Here is a 23011-nt window from a genome sequence, read left to right on the forward strand (position 1 = left end):
CTGCTCATTTATAGAGCAGTTTTCTGAAGAAAAATCATTGGAAATGTTTTTTGTTGTTGTTTGTTACCTCCAAATTTCTGATTACTGTTAAAAAAGTTTAGAACACTTGTAATTAAAATAGCTAAATAAATCAATAAATGGTTCTTTAGAAACCTTTCATCTGTAAATTAAAACCACCTGTTATTTCAGATTAGATAATTTCTTGTTTAACATAAGGAACCTTGGACATTTATTTTAGACAAATAAAATAACATGGAAACTTGTACATTTTTTTTAAGTCTGGTAGATTATTTATATCTCATTTCAACCAGAAAAACGAACACTAAATAAATACAAATGTTTATTATAAATGCAACAGGAAATAATTTAACAGTGACTGCAGTGTGATTGTAAAGTAGGATTTCTGTGACATAAACCTCATGATGTTTTTTTTTATATATATATAGTCATTTAAACTTGTAATTTCGTCAAAATATGTAATTGCCTTTAATGTTATCAGGACAGAGTCATTTCTAAAATATGAATTTGAGCACAATAAGTGGAGAGCTTCTACTTGTGCAAATGTCTTTTGACTTTGATTCGTGGACATTTTTAATGATCCGTTCATTTATTGTTAAAATATAAAATGAAACAGCTTTTTAAAATAATAAAATAGTTGCTGTTTAAAGAACCTTTTATTTAGAAGCAGGTGATGTTCTGCTGGATTCTCAGGACCAGATGAAGGTCTCTTCTGCAGCTTTGAACTCTGGTGGTGTTGATGAAGAGCAGAGATGTTTTCTTTTGACTGGACTTCGTGGTGTTCAGCTCATCAATGGAAGTTTGGTTGTCTGCACAGCATGATTGGGACAAATAAAAATATTTCTTTAAATATAAAGAAACACTGAACAGTTTATATATAAAAAAAAAAGGGGAAAAAATGATGGAAAAAAATGCCTGAAAAAATAAGTTATTTAAAGTTTTGCTTTTGTGGTGTCTGACAAAAGCTGTAGCTTTATTTGGTAAAGATAAGAAAGACTGAACCATCTACAAATTAAAGCGTTCACTCAGATCAACTGTGCTAAAAAGCTAAGCTAACGTTAGCCGATCACTCACGCTTTTAATACAACTTCTCAGACAAAGGAATTCCGACGAGGGGCTGGACGACTTCTCCCACAAGGAGTGCTCACAGGCGAATGACGTCACCGACAGGCATGGAAAAACTCACACATGCGCACGAGGGTTCAAGCATGTCTGACGTAAAAACATATGAATGAAATCCATATAGTTTTTGAAAAAAATAAAAAGGACCTATACTTTATTGACAGCCCTCGTATGCAAAGGTCTCTTTGGTAAGGTATGCTCGATGGAAAACCATTGACAACGAGGAAGATATCAAATGATGTCATCTAACACTGCTGTTTATAGTCCCTATCCCTGCTGAGAAACACTGGCAAGTCTTGTAATTTCTGTAGAATCAGATGTACTGAATCTACAAAATATAGATTATAATGTAAGCAAATCAACATTCCACATTTCATAAAAACGTCTAACTGCTGGATATGCTTTTCTATATTTAAATCCTCATGTGACCATATAACTGTGCACAGCTTGGCGCCTGTTCTGGCTGTCTCACCCCATCTGAGTCATCTGTACAAAAGTGCACTCAAAGCGGATGGCGTGTAGGACCCAGCAGAGAACAGTGATCTGCGTGATGTGAGGGTGGAAAAAGAGAGGGAGTATGAGAGAAGGAAGGCCAAGCAGAGGGGTGAAGCATCAGGTTACAGTGTGCTTTCCGCCCAGACGCCATGTCGCCCAAACAGAGGAACCAGACTGGCTAAAATCACCACACAGCAACAGTTATACTCTAGTATTGACGCGGCTTCCTATGAAGCTGCCTTCCAGTACCAAACACTTCTTACACAACAGTTTTCATTTGCTACGTTTTAGGATATTTGGGGGGGGGGAATAAATATATATATATATATATAAATATATATATATATATATATATATATACACAGACACACAGAGAGAGAGAGAGAGAGAGAAGCTTCATGTTTCACATGTTTGTACATTTGTGTGTGTGTGTGTGTGTGTGTGTGTGTGTGTGTGTGTAAGTTGGTCCTGGGACAAACAGTTTTTGGCTCTGGACTGCTGTCTCCGGTCTACTGAAAACACTTCCAGAGAATAGTTTGTGTAGAACTTCCAGCTGCAGACAAAGGCTGAAGGGTGGAGGAGGAGAGTTTTCTGTGACACATTCAATCATGTCCAAAAGACACAATTAAATGTCCATATTTGTGTTTTCAGTTGTAGTTACCTAGTCAGAGGAAGTGTAACAGAGCCTGTCGGAGTAAATTCCTCTCTGCCCTACAATCACCTCATCAGTCGCTCATTCTTTTTCCTTTGTTCTTATCTGTCCACAAAGGTATGGCAAGATCGTGTCAACTAAGGCCATCTTGGATAAAACTACCAACAAATGTAAAGGTGATTTGTGATAGTTTAATTCATTTTCTTTGTGTTAAAATTAAAAGTTGGTGTAATTTTTCATTATTTTATTGCTCTGAATTTAGCTTTGGGATCAAAGTGGAATCAAGGTCTTTGTTTCAAAGACCATGATGGCATCATATTTTGTTTGAAAAATTTTTTTTTTGTTTGTTTTGTTTTGTTTGCAGGATATGGATTTGTGGATTTTGACAGTCCAACAGCAGCGCAGAAAGCCGTTACAGCGCTCAAGTCCAGTGGAGTTCAGGCTCAGATGGCCAAAGTAAGAATTAACCAACCAGTTGCCATTTTTACAATCAAAGCTCACCTGTATGTGAGTTTAATTTACCCAGCTCATCCTTTGCTCACCCTTCACACACAACATGAAGTTTGACGAATCAGGGCAAAGCAGGCCAAATAGGTGAAACCTGAAAAATTCCAGCTGCAATCGAGACGTGTATGGATGGTGTACGATCCCGCAACGGCGGTTTCGTGCATGTACATGAACACAGTGCAACCACGTTTGAGGTGCGATACCACATCATGCAAACACATCAATGGAAGCAGTTAAATGTTATACACATGTTCATAAATCAAAGAAAATGTTTAAGGACCAAATAATGAGAGCACAGAACATGAATGTACTGTTTAAATGTAAGACAGCCATGTTACTGGTAATGATGTTTAATTGATGCTTGATGACTTGCTGGTCTGTGTTGGACTTGAGGAAACAAAAAACAAATGGATTCCTTTTTGGGGAGAGGCAGAGAGTTAGGGTCACATTGCTTATTGCTCCCCAGCTCTGTCGCCATGTGTTGGAGTTTACGCCAGTGAACGAGAGGGTCGCGTCCCTACGCCTTCGGGTCGGGGACAGGTCTCTCACCGTTGTCTCGGCCCATGGGCCGAGCGGCAGTGCAGAGTACCCGACCTTCTTGGAGTCCCTGGGAGGGGTACTAGATAGCGCTCCAACTGGGGACTCCATTGTTCTCCTGGGGGATTTCAACGCCTACGTGGGCGGCAACAGTGAGACCTGGAGGGGGGTGATCGGGAAGCACGGCCTCCCCGATCTGAATCCGAGTGGTGTTCAGTTGTTGGACTTCTGTGCTAGTCATAGTTTGTCCATCACGAACACCATGTTTGAGCACAAGGGTGTCCATAAGTGCACGTGGCACCAGGACACCCTGAGCCGGAGGTCGATGATCGACTTTGTAGTCGTATCATCTGATCTTCGGCCACGTGTCTCGGACACTCGAGTGAAGAGAGGGGCAGAGCTGTCGACCGATCACCACCTGGTGGTGAGTTGGATCCGAGGTGGTTAGAAAGCTCCTCGGTGGCAAGGCTCCTGGGGTGGATGAAATCCGTCCTGAGTACCTTAAGTCTCTGGATGTTGTGGGACTGTCTTGGCTAACACGCCTCTGCAACATTGCGTGGCGATCAGGGACAGTGCCTCTGGATTGGCAGACCGGGGTGGTGGTTCCTCTGTTTAAGAAGGGGGACTGGAGGGTGTGTTCCAACTATAGGGGGATCACACTCCTCAGCCTCCCCGGGTAAGGTCAATTCCAGAGTACTGGAGAGGAGAATTCGACCGATGGTCGAACCTCGGATTCAGGAGGAGCAGTGTGGTTTTCGTCCTGGTCACGGCACACTGGACCAGCTCTACACGCTCCATCGGGTGCTCGAGGGTTCATGGGAGTTCGCCCAACCAGTCCACATGTGTTTTGTGGATCTGGAGAAGGCGTTTGACCGTGTCCCTCGGGGCACCCTGTGGGGGGTGCTCCGGGAGTACGGGGTCCGGGGTCCTTTGCTAAGGACTATCCAGTCCCTGTACGACTGCAGCAGGAGCTTGGTTCGCATTGCCGGTAGTAAGTCAAACCTGTTTCCAGTGCACGTTGGCCTCCGCCAGAGCTGCCCTTTCTCACCGGTTCTGTTCATTATTTTTATGGACAGAATTTCTAGGCGCAGCCAGGGTGTAGAGGGGGTCTGGTTTGGGAACCACAGAATCTCATCTCTGCTGTTTGCGGATGATGTGGTTCTGTTGGCTTCGTCAAATCAGGACCTACAGCGTGCACTGGGGCGGTTTGCAGCCGAGTGTGAAGCGTCCGGGATGAAAATCAGCACCTCCAAATCCGAGGCCATGGTTCTCGACCGGAAAAAGGTGCTTTGCCCTCTTCAGGTTGGTGGAGTGTCCTTGCCTCAAGTGGAGGAGTTCAAGTATCTCGGGGTCTTGTTCATGAGTGAGGGACGGATGGAGCGTGAGATCGATAGACGGATCGGTGCAGCATCTGCAGTGATGCGGTCGCTGTATCGGACCGTCGTGGTGAAGAGAGAGCTGAGTAGGGGGGCAAAGCTCTCGATTTACCGATCGATCTACGTTCCGATCCTCACCTATGGTCATGAGATTTGGCTCATGACAGAAAGAACGAGATCGCGAGTACAAGCGACCGAGATGAGTTTCCTCCGCAGGGTGGCTGGGCGCTCCCTTAGAGATAGGGTGAGGAGCTCAGAGTCGAGCCGCTGCTCCTTCACGTCGAAAGGAGTCAGTTGAGGTGGCTCAGGCATCTTTTCCGGATGCCCCCTGGACGCCTTGCTGGAGAGGTGTTCCGGGCACGTCCCACTGGGAGGAGGCCCCGGGGAAGACCCAGGACACGCTGGAGGGACTACATCTCTCGGCTGGCTTGGGAACGCCTTGGGGTTCCCCCGGAGGAGCTGGAGGAGGTGTGTGTGGATCGGGAGGTCTGGGCAGCTTTGCTTGAGCTGCTGCTCCCGTGACCTGACTCCGGATAAAGCAGAAGAAAATGGATGGATGGAAGATAGTTTTAACGGTAACAATACATTATTGAAGTAAATGTGCATGGTGCAAAGAATAAGCACAAGTAGGCCTAGGACTGGCCTGTAACAACACAACAAAAAACAACCCAAATAATACAATGCCTAATTCAAGTTGGAAAAGTTGTTACCTACCTTAGTGGGACTTATGGCACTGAGTCCAGACAGTAGGAGCTGAGTGCCAGCTGTAAGCAGGCTGCAAGGTGGTCATTGGTCATTGTGGATCTGTATTTTGACTTGATGATATTCATATGTGAAAATCAGACTCACACAAATATGTTGATCCAAAAAGTGCAGTCAGTCTGTGCAGTTTGTCTGAGGTTGGGGTACTTCTCTTTCAGCATTAGTTTCCAGAATTGGACATTCATGCCAGGTGTTGGTCTGGATTTGAGCTCAGTGTCGTTTTCATTGTGAGGATCTCATTCTGAATAGCACAGCTATCCAGGTTGAAGAGTGATGCCACTTTGGACATTATACAATCCACACATAGTGAAAACTGACAACAGACTCAGTGGATGCAAAGTCAGTGAAGCGCCTGTCAAACTCTTGATCATCTTGAACACTTGATCATCATAATGTGCACTCTCAAGCTCCGCACAGTCTTTGCCTTGACGCTTAAGTTCTGTGTCCATGTGTGGAAAGTTCAGCAGATTAAATGTGTTCACGGAGCTGATCGTGTTGATGATGTGTTTGTCTTTACTTTGCAGCTCTAGATTGAAGTTATTGAGCTTGTCAGTCAGATCGGTAAGAAAAGCTAAATCCAAGAGCCTCTGACTGTCTACTAGCTGTGCATATTCAGCATGGTTTGAAAGTTTCAGAAATTCTTCAATTTTGGGCAGCAATTAAGAAAACTGTTCCAGAAATTTACCTCTGTGTGCAGCAGCAGATGTGTGTTCTGCACCTGTCTCCTCCAGCTGTACATGGAATAATTGCCTCTGCATTCTCCTGGCTCGAGCTCTGGCACCTTTAGCAGGATTATACAGAAACTACTCTAACTAGTTTTCTTGAAGTTTGGTGAAAGAGTGGGGTGTGGCTCCAGGAAAAATCCATTAAGTTTTGGAGTAGCTCCAGTTAAAGGTGTGGGAAATTCACAAAAATGTTCCAAAATGCCTGTCTCCCTGTTTTAAGGAATGTGAAGAAAAAAGTTCCTGACTCTATCCGTCAATTGGATCTGCTCCAAAATTAGTGGTTTCTTCCTTGGCCCATACTGCACCCTTTCGCCAAGTTTCAAGAAAAATCAGTTTTGTAGTTTTTGCATAATCTTGTTAATATTTTTTTTCTAATAAAGAAATATGTGTGAAGTGTTGGCAGAGGTATGTACTCTCTAGGTGACATATGAGCCTCAGAAAATGCTACACAAGCTTGGATGTGACTGTAGCTTGGTATTCTTCCAACACAAACCAGATCCAGGTCTAGGCCCAGTTGGGTGTGTGTGTGTGTGTTCGTTTTTAATAGATTTATTATCATTCAGAGATTTTCACCATACTGGCCTTCATCTATGGTGATGCTCCTCTAATTGAGTTTTTTTATACAAGGTAGAGTTGTTCCAGTATCACCCAGATTTGAACTGGGATCTGTATATTTGGACTATTTTTAATGAGATATAATCATTTTTGGCATTCTGGCTCTGTTCTTTCCACCACTCTGTAGAACCATAGGTTTTCTGATTGTCATTTCAATGCTTTTTTATTGTGATGTCATGAAGCGATCAAGGAGGTCTCTTTATGCAGTGTACGTATCACTGCCATCGCTCTCCTTGTCCTTCACGCCCTCGTCTCTGTGCTTGTGTATGTTGCTAACCCGCTCGTGCTTGTACTGAGCTCTTTGTCCGAGTGTCTGGAGTCAAAGTAACTGTTGTCGGCCCATTAAGCTGATCCCTCTCACTCTCAGGCTCCCCATTGAGGTAACCCAGGGGAGGGTGCCGCGACACCCACTGTCAATGGACCAGGCACAATGGGCTGGCATTGACCATCGTCTGGGCCCAGGCCTGTGGCTGACACCAGCACTTAATAGACTCCGCCCCACTGTCCCTGCCTCTCCCTCTGTCTGACACCCAAACAGACCCATTGCAAGGTAACACCAGGGTCTCCCCGTATCCCAACCCTCGAAAACGGTAACAGATCCACACTGACACCTGACCTGAAGTAGTCCGGTGCAACTAAACACTGGGTCTACGTTTCCTGTGCCTCCTCAGACAGTGCCACACAATCCTCCGTACCCTGCCAGTGCAACTGGATACCAAAACTTGACTCAGCCAGACATGTGCTCAGTCAGAGGTGTTGATAGTCACTGTAAAATATGAAAAACAGCTGACTCAAAGTTACTTGGGTCGCTTTAGGTCAAACAACCCAGGGAATAGTTGAAAATCAATGCTTCATACCAAACCAGCAGAGTGCCGCTGCACCTGTTTTCTTTGTGAATTATTTGCATCCGCACCATGACTGACTTAATGTTGTTAACAAACAAAAATGAGCCACACCTTGCTGTCAGCTGTCCACAATGTATGCTCAGTCCCGCCTGGGCCTCGCCAGCCTCCAGGCTGCACTGCAGCAGTCCCAGAGGAGTGCCGTGTGTAGGGGAAGGGAAACAATGACAGAGTTAAAAATAAAAGCCTCTTGTACTCGCGATGTAGTACCTCCCTGTTCAGACTCAGACATCGGCTCACATGTACCACTTTGTGAACACACAGGCAACTATGCTAAACACACAGACACACCTTGTCAGACGTCACCTTATCCTTGGCACAAAAAGAGTTGTCTGACATTTCAGCACATTCCTTTCACATGTGCCTGGGTTGGGTTCAGCAGCATGTGCTCATGTGCAACAGATTTAATGTTTGTTTTGATACAGACTGGGATATTCTGCGTGGGCACAAGTAAAAGGTCGCACAAAGGTGAGACTTGTTATTCTTGAGGTCTGTTAGGGACATTTGGCCTTAGACCTTTTTCTCTGTGCAGCCATGTTATAGAGGTAGTTAATTTACCTCAGCCGAAGTCCTTTTAGCCACAGAATAAACAAATATCATCAGAGTGCATATCTCCATTAAGGTCCAAAATATCCTGTCTTTTTTTTTTTTTACTTTATTTTTCCATTAGAACATTTCACAAAAAATAAGAACAGGAGAAAAACAGACAAAGAAAAGAAAACAGAAAACAGTTTGGGGGATATACAGTAAGTATTACAGGTAAAAAGTAGAGAAAAAAAATACAGATGCCGAGCGTATAAAACAAAATCATAAAGATTGTGTGTTGTCACCTCTTTTAAAAAAGTATGTGTTCCATTTTTCCCAAAAGTCGTCTCCCTTTTCCTTTTGAAGTCTTAAGCTAAAAGTCAAGCGCTCCATGCTTTGGATATTGTTAACAATGGCCATCCACTGACTGGTGGTGGGAGGGTCCCTGCTAAGCCATCGCTTAGTTATGGCTTTTTTACCTGCTGTCATCATGATTTTTAAAATGTAACTATCAGCTTTTGGTATATTTTTATCCATATTCCCCAAATAAAAAGATAAGCAAGTAAATTCAATATCATAACCTAAAACATCTTTGACAGTACGGTGAACTCCCTCCCAAAAAACGTTAAGGACAGGACACCCCCAAAAAATGTGTGAGTGGTCAGCGGGACAGCAACCACATTCCCGCCAGCATTCAGGTGGATGGCCAGTTTGTTTTGATGTCTGCTTTGGGGTTATAAAATACCTAATACTATTCTTCCAAGAGAAATCTCTCCACGTTTGTGAATTTGTAGTAGTAATTTGCGTTTCGATTATCGTTTCCCATTGCTCAGACATGATATTAAATCCAAGTTCCTTCTCCCATTTCTCCTTAACATAAAATGTAGAGTTACCTTTTAGTTTAACTAGATTCCAATATAGTTCACCAATTATTTTCCTAGTCAGTTTTGATTTGTAAGCCTTAATGAACATTTGTGTAATGGGTGATACATTCTCTAGAGGAAGATTTTTTATATGTTTGACATAAAAATGGCGAAGTTGGAGATATCTATAAAAATCCTGCCGACCTAACCCGTATCGCTCAGACATAGTTTTAAAGTCGATAAATTCTTGGTTGTCCAATAGGAGGCACAATGCAGTAATCCCATGTCTTACCCATTGTGTGTAACTCCTATCAATTTGGGCTGGTTCATAGTCAGGGTCATGCACTGGCCACATTATAACATGGATTTCTTTTTGAAGATTAAACCGTTTGACCAGGTCTAACCAAATATTAATTGAAAAGTCTACCCACTGATTCTGAATGTTACATTGTTTAATAGCTGTCACATTACTTAATAAACTCTGTAATGGTTTATTCAACAATGATAACTCCATGGCCTTCCATTTTGCTATATAATCAGTATTGCACCAAAGCATAAGTGGTCTTAGCTGTGCAGCAGTGTAGTAATCTTTAAGGCATGGTAAACCCATCCCACCGCTTGGCCTGGGTAATTGTAGAGTTTTATATCTTATCCTAGGGGCTTTACCATTCCAAACAAAACGGAAAAAAGGTTTTGTCCCATTCTCTAAACTGGCACTCAGGAATCTGAACAGGTAATGACTAAAACAAGTACAATAATCTCGGCAAGACATTTGTTTTTATTATCATTATTCTATTACCCAAATCAAGAGGTAAAGAGGCCCATCTATCTAAATCTTCTTTTATACATGTGTTAATGGACAGATAGTTTTTGTCATAAAGTTCTAATAGGTTTTTAGTAAGTCTTACCCCTAAATATTGAATTAAGTTGGAATCCCAGTCAAATTTGTATTTTGTTTTGAGATCTTGTGTTGGGTTAAAATTAAAAACCAAGGCTTGCGTCTTCTCAGTGTTAAGGGTATAACCTGACAGGTCACCATATATTTGTAACAGGTCCATCAATTTGGGGACACTGGTTTCTGGATCCCTCAAACTGACTAACACATCATCAGCATGGAGACATATCTTATACTCTGAGCCCCTTATTGTTATACCCTGTAAGCCTGGGTCCTGCCTTATTGCTTGAGCAAGTGGCTCAATAAATAAGTTGAACAACGCTGGGCTAGCCGGGCACCCTTGACGACATCTGCGTTGTAGCCGTATAGTCCCAGAAAGACTCCTGTTAACTTTAATTCTCGCAATAGGACGTGTATAAAGTTGTAATACCATTAATAAAATCAGTATGAAAGCCAAATTTTTCCATCACTTTGTAAAGAAACTCCCAGCCCACTGAATCAAAAGCTTTCTCAGCATCCATGCTAAGCAAAATGGCTGTCAGATTTTCCTTTTTAAGAAATTCTATTGTATGGAGGGTCCTTCTAATATTATCTTGGGTCTGCCTGCCAGTAATAAACCCAGTTTGATCTTCGTCAATCAAAAACGGCATCATTTCCTCCATCCATTTAGCTTATACAGCCGCAAAGATTTTATAATCCTGGTTCAGGACACTGATCGGCCTGTAAGACCCACACTGAGACAAATCCTTCCCCTCCTTAGGAATAATTGAGATGGTGGCTTCCCTCCAAGATGGAGGTAAAGGGCCCCCCTTAAATATAAAGTTAAAAGTTCTAACCATTATTGGTATCAGCTGTTCTCTAAATGACTTATACCATTCCCCCGGAAATCCATCAGGTCCCGGGGAATTATTAGATTTCAAGGAGGATATAACTTTATCAATTTCCTAGGCTGTAATTGGTTTAATCAGTTTTTCATTATGCAGTCTACCTAAGGAGGGCAAATCCAACTGGCTCAAAAAATTATCAACTGCACAGGCATCAAATGGTTTGGGTTGGTTGTATAGGGTCTGATAAAAGTTTTCGAATGCTTTTTCTATTCCTTCTAAATCAAATATCATTTTTTTGGTAACGGGGTCTTTTATGTACGGTAGCATCTGACTGCTGTTTGCGGAGTCGCCAGGCCAGGATCTTGGATGCTTTGGGACCTACCTCATAATACCTCTGTCTTGTAAATCTGAGTTTTTTTCTACCTCTTCACTGTAAATTTGATCAATTTCTTGTTTAATTAGCCTTATCCGTAGAAATAGTTGCTGTTCAAGATCCAAAAGTTGATTTTGCAAATCAAGGAGTCTTTGAGTTTTTGCCTTTTTGACAGAAGCTGTTTCAGATATTATAAAACCCCTCAGAACCGCCTTGGATGCATCCCACAAAATTGCAGGGTTTACAGCACCATCATCATTATTATTCAAATGTGTTTCCAACTCACTTTACCTTCTGTTTAAATACAGTGTTATTTAGCATACTCACATTAAATCTCCATGATGTTATTTTATGGTTACTGTCCAGATGTAATTTTAAATGAACAGTAGAATGATCCGATAAATCTCTGTGGGACATTTTGCATTCACTTATTCTATGCATCTCAGAGTTGTACATAAAGAGGTAGTCAATCCTGGAATAAACATTGTGTCGGTTAGAATAAAATGTATATTGTCTCTCCTGTTTATGCAATTCTCTCCAAATGTCCAAAATACCTATGTCCTTAATTTTCCTCTTGATCCATTTCTCAATACCTGTAAGTCTTCTTTTTTCACTTGTTGTGTCCAATTTGGGGTTCATTATTACATTGAGGTCACCAGCACAAATCATAATCCCCCTAGATTGGGATGTAATTAAATCAAAGATTTTTTTTAAAGAAAGCCTTTTTGCTACCTGGGGGTGCATAAACATTAAGCAAAGTTACCTCCTTGCCATCTATTTTACCATTTAGCATAATGAACCTGCCCTCTGTGTCTTTAGTTTCATTCAGTAACTCAAAATGAACAGAGTTTGGCATCATAATAGCCGCTCCCCTTTTACGACCAGATTTAGATGAGTAATATGTGTGTTTGAAGCCCAACTTCTTTAATTTTTCATGTTCTTGGTTACTTAAGTGAGTTTCTTGCCAAAATATAATTTGTGCATTTTCTTTCTTGCCTTTTGATATCATTTTACCTCTCTTAATTGGACTTGTCAGGCCATTAACATTAAGTGTGACAACTTTGTATTGTTTATAAATTGTAGAAATAAATAAATGAAAAGTTCAAATACAGCATCTCAAATCCCCCAAACAATGAACTATAACTACTGTACACAGAACAGTACACTGAACAAAGAGAACATACAAAATAGGCTTCCATCATGGAGGTTAACCCGTAACCTCTTGGGTAGGGAGGTAATCCAACCACTAGGTGGCAGGGCCCCCTCAAAAAGGAGAATATTAGTGGCTGGCCTCTGATAACCGTAGGCTGACTACCTAATACGAAAGTAAATAAAGGTGAGCCCAGCAAAAGCCTCCAGAAAGCAAGGAAACATTTTAAGCAATGTCCACTAATTTCAAAATAAAATACAGCATACTCAAACCTGTTTAGATTGGACAGTTTTTAAATGTCGTACTTAACGTACAAATTATTTACGTAGGAGTGGATGGAAGTGGATCTTCCCATGCGCAGTCCTCGGTGGCCACGGCTGGCCTGTGAAACTCCCGGAGCTTGTCTTTGATCCTCTGCCGGTATCCGCCTCGGTCTTCACGCCTCTTCCCCTGTACGAGTTCCCAGGAGAAAGTTGGTTGCGCTGCTTCAGTCAGCTTCGCCGCAGACAGTGGTATTGGAAAGCCCTTTGCACGTAGATCCATGGCAGCTTGATCAGCACTTTCATATGTTACAGTCCCTGAATCCAGAAAGACACGCATTCTCGTCATGGGTGTATGGAATCTAACTCCCTTTTCTTTCAAAACCTTCTTGATCGGCAGATATTCCCTCCGTTTGTCCATCACATCAGCTACATAGTCGTGGTCGAAAAATATCCTCTTCCCGTCCACGGTGATAGTTTTTTTTCCACGCCGCGCTGATAATCTTCTCTTTGGTGCTGTATTTCAAAAATCTAACAACCGTTGATCGCGGGGGAGCGTTATCATCAGGTCTAGGATCTGGGGCTCTCTGTGCGCGTTCAATGCCCAGCTCGGTCAAATCCGCACTCTGGGCCAGTTCGTTTTTAAGGAAATTTTCCACAAAGTTAAGCATGGATGTTCCCTCTGCTCCCTCCTTAATGCCGTAAATCCGGATATTATTTCGGCGCGAATGTCCTTCCAGTTCGGTCACCTTGGATTTCAGCTTTAAATGCGTTTTCTGCAGTTGAACTAAAAACTCCTTCGTTTTCCCTCCAAACGTCTCCACCTCCTCAATCCGCTGCTCGGCCTCATCGAGTCGCTGAGAAGCAGCCTCCATCTTGCCCTTAGCTTCGTCCGTCCTCTGGTTGAATTCTGTTCGTAACTCGCCAAGTTGCTGCTTAACGTCCGATTGGAAGCGGACTTGAAAATCGAGCAGTTGTTGAGAAATCTTGTTTTCCAGCTCGGACATAGCCTTAGTCATTGTGTCATTTATAACGTCGCGGATGGAGGCTAGCGAAACTGTTTCTGCTCGGGTGGCCTGATGGACCTCCTCCTCGTGGTGGCTCGTATCTTCCGTATCCTTCCTTTTGCTCCTCAGTCCCTTGCTGGGGCCCCCTTCTTCGTCCCCCGGCATTTTCATGCACTTATAAACCCACAACAGTAATTTCCTAGAATATTAAAGGGGACTAATACAGCCTTTTATGGTAGTTCAGCCAGGAGCCGAGTTTCAAGCCGCCACCTCGTTCTCTCGTGCCACCGGAAGTCCCCCAAAATATCCTGTCTTGCAGTGTTAAAGAAAAAAGAGACAACAAATCCTGGCTACAGATGCTGACCATCTCTTTTTACCAAGTCCTAAACATTTCACACACAGACACACACACACACACACACACACACACACACACACACACACACACACACACAGACTCTCACACCACTTTATTAGGTACACCATGTTAGTACCAGGTTGGATCCCCTTTAGCCTTCAGAACTGCCTTTATTCTTTATGGCATACATTCAACAAGGTCATTCCTCAGAGATGTTGGTCCATATTGACATGATGGCATCATGCAGTCACCCATTCAACCATTCTGCCCATTCTTCTCTGACCTCATCAACATCAACAAGCCATGTTGATATTGATATCCAGGGAGTGGCAACACAACTGCCACTCCCTGGATATCTTCTCTTTTCCAGTCCATTCACTGTCAACTCTAGAAATGGTTGTGTATGAAAATTCCAGTACATTAGCAGTTTCTGAAATAGTCAGACCAGCCCGTCTGGCACCAACAACCACACCATATTTTAAAAGTCACTTAAACCCTTTTCTTCCCCATTCTGGTGCTGGGTTTTAACTTCAGCAAGTTGTCTTCACCATGTCTAGATGCCTAAATACATTGAGGTGCTGCCATGTGATTGGCTCATTAGCTATTTGTGTTAACAAGCAATTGAACATGTGTACCTAATAAAGTGGCCAGTGAGTGTATATATCCCAGCTGTATACAAAGATGAAAAAGTCAGAACGCTGTGCTCTGATTGGTCTTCAAAACACAAAACAGCCATTTTGAAAAGATGAAGCTTGAGTTTGAGCTTGTTGTCGTGGATACGTGACATCACACTTTGGAACTTTTTACCCCTAATAGGCTATAAAAATGTCATGATGATGCTACACTTTATGATGTAACACATTTTATATGGACCCAATGGTTATCACTATTATCAGTGAGCATAAAATCAATAATGTTAGCAAGAGGGGCAGTGTGACATCAGATGAAATTAATATTCCAGTCAAGGGATCCTGTCATCTGGACTAACTGATCCAGTCGTTGGCCATGTGTGTAGCACAAGGGGCCATCCAGTGTCGCAGACCGAATTTCCCCCACTAAAAATCAGTCCACCCTGCCTTCACTGCCATGCGTCATTAGACGCGGTTCACGGATTAACACATCGTTTCTGCTTCAAACTGTACTCCAGTCATCATCTATCTCAGCGACAGATATCAGAAGCTTTTGTACAACAATCATTACCACATAAATTCAGCATTATTTCATCATAAAAGACTGATGAAGCGATCATAGCACCACGGCTACACAAGCTGCTAGCTGATGTGTTCACTGCACGTCAGTCATTTCAAAGCGTCAGAGTTTCGCCGAGTTTCTGCTTAAAATGGCTTTGTTTCTGCTTAAAATGGCTTTGTTTCTGCTTAAAACTGACTTTATAATGATTTAGGAGGTTTTACCTTTATCATCTTATGGTTAATAATCCCATTATTCCATTTGATCACTTTGGGTGAAGAGACTCCGTCTCAGGCGTGCTGGTGTGGTCCGAAATGATGCATGTGCAGTGAAGACAGGCGGACCGATTTTTAGAGGGGGACCGTTCAGTCTGCGACACCAGTTTTACATACTGTATATTTGTTCATGTCATAATTAATTTTGTGAACACACAGACCTTTTGGCAGAGATAAAAATGGTGCCACATGAAGCATTTGGTTTAAAAACAGTTTTGTTTGTTTTTTGCTGTTTGCACCAAACAGAGTTTGAGTGGTACAGCTCTGCATATGTGCTTAAATATGGTTTGTATGGTGACTGTTGTGCTCAGCAACAGGAGCAGGATCCCACCAACCTCTACATCTCCAACCTGCCAGTGTCCATGGATGAGCAAGAGTTGGAGAGCATGCTCAAGTCCTTCGGCCAGGTCATTTCTACACGCATCCTGCGAGATGCCAATGGGACAAGCCGTGGTGTAGGATTTGCCAGGTCAGACTTTAACGTCCTGATGCTTTAGAATACACCACGCTGTGCCGTTTCATGCATTTCTCAAACTAACGTTGTCAGTAGAGTTCAACAGGATGGATTGACTTTAACTATGATTTTGTTTTTTTTTTTGTTTTTTTTTCAGAATGGAGTCCACTGAAAAATGTGAGGCCATAATTCAGCACTTCAATGGCAAATTCATCAAAATGCCACCAGGGATACCCGGTGCGTGTAATGTTTGTCCTGTATTGTAGAAACCTGATATTGTTGTTAGTGTGTTTTTGTTCTCCGTTGTGACCATTTAATTCACTCTCTTGTTTGAGCTGTTGCTTTCACAGGGCCCACAGAGCCCTTATTATGTAAGTTTGCTGACGGAGGCCAGAAGAAGAGACAGAACCAGGGAAAGTTTCTCCAGAATGGAAGGCCCTGGGCGAGAGACGGAGACTCGGTAAGAAGACTGCTTTCAACTCATGATTCTGAAACTGTGCTTGCTTTCCACTCCATTCCTTTGGATATATATTTGTTCCTTCTCAGTCTGTGTTAGCTGTTTTAATAGATAATCCGCCACTCAGCGGGTGACCTCACCAGTTGTGAATCCTGTGTGTTGTGTTCCCAGGGAGGAATGACGCTTGCGTATGACCCCACAGCCTTACAAAATGGGTGAGTGGTATGCAGATACAGGCGGTAAACACTCCCAACCCTCCAGGAATAACAGTGGAAAACTTGATTTCTAATAGAGTCCTGCCCTCTGCTGGACTGATGGGACATGCACATGGGCTTTAATGTTATTGGAGACTTGCAGGACATTGCTGATGTGTTGTGGCTGTCTTTAAATTTTCACTGATCTTTCTTCTGTTTGCCTGGCAGCTTCTACTCATCGCCCTACAGTCTGGCTCCAAATCGGATGCTCACCCAAACATCTCTCTCACCTTACCTGCATTCTCCGGTCTCATCCTACCAGGTGGGTAGGCACACTCAGGACAGAGGTCAGGATGGCACTGCACAGTCTTATTTATGTCGATGAATTTCTTTTCATGTGTAATAGCTTTCACCATGCACAGCCACAAGAGACCCCAATTTGTAACTGAACGTAGTCTTAAGCCTCCGCTTACTACACAATGATGCAATATGCCGCAGTCATATAGAAATACAAGTCAAGGTGTGCAGAGTCACAGCATTAGGAGCATGTGCCTTGGTGACATGAGGCCATAGTGCAGCATTTTGAGCATGTTTAAAAAGTCTGCTGTGTATTTCCCGTATTACATCATAATACACATTGTGTGGTGTTACACTAGATGATTTTACAAGCAGAGACATACAGAGATACACAGGTGCGCGGGTGCGTGCGCGCGCACACACACACACACATATACACTTGTACCCGAGCAAAAGAGGAGTCAAAAACAAACAAATATAGTGACACACTTACCTGTGGTCAGAGTCCACCAGACTTCCACAAAGACTGAGGAGATGCAGGTTTCTGTTGCTGAAGTTTTGAAATGGCCACAGAGGAAAGAGGGGGAAAACACTTAGAAAATAAGTATTGCATCTGTAATTTTATTGCAGCACAGGTAGATCACTGGATAAGGAACTGGCCTGCCAATACTGTACATAGACCTGGGGTTAATCCTGCTCATGCTAATCTGCATTGTCTCAGTGTACTCAGCTGTAAAATGGGTACCAGCCTTGCCTGGGAGGTAACCTGCAACAGACTAGTGTCCCATCCAGGGGAGTCATGGACTCTTGTCAACTTCACACCATGGAAACCAGATATAAGCAACGACCCAATGGGCCTCACAGCCTTTATTACAAATAGTGTTATTTTATATCTTGGGTCTCGAGAACGCACTTGGCAGTTTAGCATAGCGCTGACACATTAACAATTTCTTTTTCAGCCACTGATGGATAAATCTGTGTTGCACAGCGCACATCTGCTCATGCATAGACACAGGTGTAAGGTAATGTGTATTCCGTGTTCTGCAGTTCTTATGAAATACGTTACTGCATTGCATTGATGGGTATTATATTATGGGGATAATGTATGAGCACATCATGTCATCGTGTAGTGAGATGGCAGCTTTAGGATGTCTGCAACCTGCATCACTGATAGTATTTTCTCAAGTTCTGCCTCCTCTAAGAACTCAGAGTAGAATGTGACAACAAGAAAGCAAATGCTTTTTTTTTTATTCCTAATTTATAGGTGCACAGCCCATCGTGGATGCACCATCAGTCATACCTCATGCAGCCACCTGTGAGTGTCCTTCCAGCCTTTGTCACCCTCTGTATCTCACTATTGCGCAGCCTGCAGTTTAATGAAATCTACAGAATATTTAGATTGCACTGCGAGTTTTCAGATCAGTCTGTGTTTGGGTCATATTTGATTTAAGCACAAGAACAACAGTGATCTATGCATTCACAGGGTACAGTTCTTACACCAACCATGGATCATGCCATGTCCATCCAGCCCACATCCATGATGGGACCACTCACACAGCAACTCAGCCACCTGTCCTTGGGCAGTACGGGCACAGTCAGTATGACAGACACACAAACACACACAGATTTATATTTCTATTGGTCTAAAATCCTTCTTGTCAAATATATCATAGTTTTCCCCTTGTGTCTATCCTCCAGTATATTCCGGCCAGCTCAACTATGCAGGGGACCTACATCCCCCAGTATACCCCAGTGCCTCCCGCCAATATTCCAGTAGAGGTATGATGCTAGTCTCAGACTCAGCTGTTAATATTTTTAATTGAATTGTTATATTACTGTGTAGTGAGTGTGCAGCTGTGTTCCTTTGCACACACCTGAGCCTGTCAGATTTCAGAATTTAAGAAGAGTAGATCCTGATTAGTACTTGACTGGGAGACAACTTAGAGCACATATGTTTCTCTGTGCACAACTGGAGATGTGTCAAGCAAGGACATCTGGCATGAAAACTTGTGCAGTGCGAGTCATGGATTTCTACCTGTTCAACTTTGGCAATTCATAGCTACTGGGGGGAAGCTGAAAGTGACCAGTAATCATATTCTCCTGGTGTCCAGCCAAACAAACGCTTAGAGGCGTGTAAAACAATTACTGCTGATCTAATGCTGTAATTGCACAAACCTTTATGTGCATGCAAACTGGTTATTTTGGTTTTTTCACACTTGATCTCAGTAGTCTATATTATAACAGTCAAGTGGCCTCTGTGTGCATGTATATGTGTGCGTACGCTTGTGTGGCTTCAAACACAGAGTTTGGTATGCTTATGTATTTTGTGTCGAGGATAAATGCTGCAAAAACGGAAAGTTGATAGGACTAATATTTTTGGAGAAATTAAAGATATTAGCTAACAGCAGTGAACAGTGGCCATTGTGCTGCAGTGCACCATGGGAGTTTGGGGTTTTGGGATTTTAAAGGTTGTTATTGTGGTTCATGATAGTTTAACATTGTTGTTAGTGTTATTGATTTATTGTGTTTTTGTAGTTCAGTTGGTTTAGTCAGTTTAGTTAAGTGTCATGTTGCCGTTACCATGGGTGACAAGTGTAGTGCGTTTGATGTTTTCCACCCTATCTCTGTTTGTGAGTGTGTAAAAATAAAAGCACCTGCTTGGAGCAGAATGCAGAAAAGACAAAAAGGTGTGTGTGTGTGTGTGTGTGTGTGTGTGTGTGTGTGTGTGTGTGAATTCAAACACGGACAAACTTGCGGGAGCTGACATTTGCCATTTGTTATGCTTATGTATTTTGGGTTAAGGATGAACTCCAGATGCAGGCAGCCAGGACACAGAAGTGAGGGCAAAAACCAAGGTGCTTAAATATTCTTCAGTGACAAACTATCCAAAATGACAGTGGCAGAATGATCCACAGATATAACTACAAAAGAACAGTGAAGGGGCGAGGATACAAAAACCAAATTCAAATGCAGAGACGGGGTGGAAATCGTGGGGGAGATGCTGGGACACAGAGTACTTATGATAAATGACCAATGGTGTAGCTTAAAAACAACTCAACTAATTAACAACAGGTGTAAAAACAGTGACAGTAGAAGAGCTGGGACACAAGAGAAAATAAAGGAACACACAGAGATAAAAAATAAAACGGACAACATGAGGTGAGCGGAAATAAAACCAGATCATGAAATCTGACATCAAAACATAAAGTACCCGAAACTGCAACATCACAACAGACAACATGACAAGAGATAAGTAATTCAAACATGGATTACATAAGAAACAGTGCCAAAACCTGAAACCTAACGTCATCAACTATACACAGAGAAATAATTGCGAAACTCAAACTGGGACAGAGTAAGAATGGGGGACACAAGACAATCCTAAGAAACACATAAAGAAAAGAACAGCACGAATATCAAAGGACCAGAGGACTGTAGGCAGGGAAATCAGTGACTCGGAACACGGACTGTATCCATGGTGTGCGCACACGTACACCACGGATACGAATCCACGCACACACGACAGAGGCCCACAGGGCTGACAACAAGCACAGACAGTGAAAGACACGGAAGACACAAACACCAGCGGCCAGAGATGGTGTGGCAATGCCAAGTATGTTCAGACAATGTAGAGGGTTGAAGCGCTGAAATGCTGGTCAAACATACAAACAAGGACATGCCACCATCTGGGCACATGTGAGATTTTTGTAGCCTAAATGCCAGTCTTGTTTGAATCTTGTTTATCAACAATAAATTTCAGCAAGAAATGAAAAACATAAACTGTGTCAACCTCTTACGAAGAAGGGAGGGGAAAATAATTTTCCGTTGTGATCATCCATCCATCCATCCATTTTCTTCTGCTTTATCCGGAGTCGGGTCGCGGGGGCAGCAGCTCAAGCAAAGCCGCCCAGACCTCCCAATCCACACACACCTCCCCCAGCTCCTCCGGGGGAACCCCAAGGCGTTCCCAAGCCAGCCGAGAGATGTAATCCTTCCAGCGTGTCCTGGGTCTTCCCCGGGGCCTCCTCCCAATGGGACGTGCCTAACACCTCTCCAGCGAGGCGTCCAGGGGGCATCCGGAAAAGATGCCCGAGCCACCTCAACTGACTCCTTTCAATGTGGAGGAGCAACGGCTTGACTCCGAGCTCCTCCCGAGTGACCGAGCTCCTCACCCTAGCTCTAAGGGAGCGCCCAGCCACCCTGCGGAGGAAACTCATCTCGGCCGCTTGTACCCGCGATCTCGTTCTTTTGGTCATGAGCCAAATCTCATGAGTTGTGATCACAAAAGTGAAAATATCATTACTAATTGTAGCCTGTTGAACACACAATGGTGTGATAAAATATTGTACAGTAGTTCTAAACCTCTTTCTTGTTACATTACACCACAGTGATTTATTCAGGTAAAGCCCCTTTCACACAAAGCCCAGGACACAGAAATTAAGTGGTTTCAACGCAAGTCAGGGCAACGCGACAGTACTCAACGTGACTGGAAGCCACACCCTCACAATACAACGTTACCTGATGCCAATTTATGATTCCTGCTGTGTTCCATTGTCCCTGAAGTATAAATCATGCAGGATTGTTTTTATACCATGTACACAATGCAGTAAAACTACACACTCAAAGAGCACAGAAAAAAAATGGTGATTGCAGCCTGACAGCTGCTGCAGCTACTCTCTCTTAAATTCTTTCACAAATGTGTTTAAATAAAGTCCATAAAAGTCCTGCTCACAGACTGATTGCCAGAGACAGGACATGTCCACATCCAGTAAAAAGTCCGGATATCTGCAGTTCCACTCACGGACAATTCGTTCGCGCGCACGTGTACTATTTATTAAAAAAAACAAACAAAAAAAAAACTGGCTGGCTGGCTCACCCCCGACCCTGGATATCTTACCCCCGACCCTAGATATCTTGCCAAAATGAAGTTTTGCAAGATGTGTTTGTCAATATGCATGTTTTTTGTTTGTTTGTAATCATTGCATTTTTCACCTTTAACTCGCTGTGCAGCACACAGTTTACATCGCAGACTCTTGCAAGTTTGAATGAATGAATGAATGAAAACTGTTTATTTCGAACATTTGATACAACAACAATTACAAGATAGATCAGTAAAGACAACAACAAAAAAGTTCCTACTGTGTACCCAACATGTCCGAAAAGGGGTAGGGTGAAGCATCAGCTTATTATCCCTACCCCTTCTTCCCCACAACCAGTAATACCCTTTGCCACATATACACATAGATTCCTACACACCTAAACCGATATCAATATAAATATATATATATATATATATATATATATATTTACAAGCCGAAGCAAAAAACAAAAACGCCCTAACCCTCATTACCCTTCCTCCTCCCTATACCTAGAAAAAAACATATTTTTGTACCGCTGTTTGAACTGGTTCATGCTTGGACATTGCTTGAGCCCCACTCCCAATCTGTTCCACATCCTCACCCCACAGACAGAAATACAGAAACCTTTTAATGTTGTTCGTGCCCACTGATGCTTTAAATTAAATTTCCCCCTCAGACTGTAATCCCCTGATCTGTTAAACATATTTTTAATATTTGCTGGAAGTAAATTGTTTATTGCTTTATACACAATTTGTACTGTTTGAAAATGAACCAAGTCTGTGAATTTTAAGAATTTGGATTGTAAAAATAGTGGATTTGTATGATCTCTATAGCCAGTATTATGAATAATTCTTATAGCTCTTTTCTGCATTACTGATAGTGATTGTGTTGTACCTTTATAAGTATTACCCCATACCTCTGCACAGTACTGTAAATATGGTAAAACCAGTGAGCAGTAAAGAATGCGGAGTGAGTTGTGGTCCAGAATATGTTTCGCTTTGTTTAGAACTGAAATGCTTCTTGACAGTTTACTTTGTATATGTTTTATATGAGTCTTCCAGTTTATCTTATCATCTATTATCACCCCCAGAAACTTATTTTCATGTACCCTTTCAATATCTACCCCCTCGACTTGTAACTGAACCTGTATGTCTGTATTACAATAGCCAAATAACATGTATTTTGTTTTACTTAAGTTTAATGATAATTTGTTTCTGTCAAACCATATTTTCAATTTCCCCATTTCTATACTGATCCTCCTCAGTAACTCCTGCAAATCCCCCCCTGAACAAAAAATGCTTGTCATCTGCAAATAATA

General features: G+C 42.5%; 1 protein-coding gene across 3 annotated transcripts in view; it reads left to right on the top strand.

Moving 5' to 3' along the window:
- The window catches only part of LOC117507050 (RNA-binding motif, single-stranded-interacting protein 2-like), a 112997-nt gene that overhangs the window by 80595 nt on the left and 9391 nt on the right, over positions 1-23011 (top strand). The window contains exons 3-12 of one of the 3 annotated variants that reach the window (XM_034166744.1): positions 2405-2463; positions 2652-2743; positions 15744-15901; positions 16044-16123; positions 16237-16346; positions 16515-16558; positions 16766-16859; positions 18099-18149; positions 18318-18428; positions 18508-18613. In XM_034166744.1, coding sequence (XP_034022635.1) covers positions 2405-2463; positions 2652-2743; positions 15744-15901; positions 16044-16123; positions 16237-16346; positions 16515-16558; positions 16766-16859; positions 18099-18149; positions 18318-18428; positions 18508-18613 — 905 coding nt within the window. Of the gene's footprint in view, positions 1-2404; positions 2464-2651; positions 2744-15743; positions 15902-16043; positions 16124-16236; positions 16347-16514; positions 16559-16765; positions 16860-18098; positions 18150-18317; positions 18433-18507; positions 18614-23011 lie in introns of all 3 variants that reach the window. The other 2 variants (XM_034166745.1, XM_034166746.1) reach the window with 2 other exon arrangements.

This window comes from Thalassophryne amazonica, chromosome 3 (genome assembly GCF_902500255.1).
Source record: "Thalassophryne amazonica chromosome 3, fThaAma1.1, whole genome shotgun sequence".
Lineage (NCBI taxonomy): Eukaryota > Metazoa > Chordata > Actinopteri > Batrachoidiformes > Batrachoididae > Thalassophryne > Thalassophryne amazonica.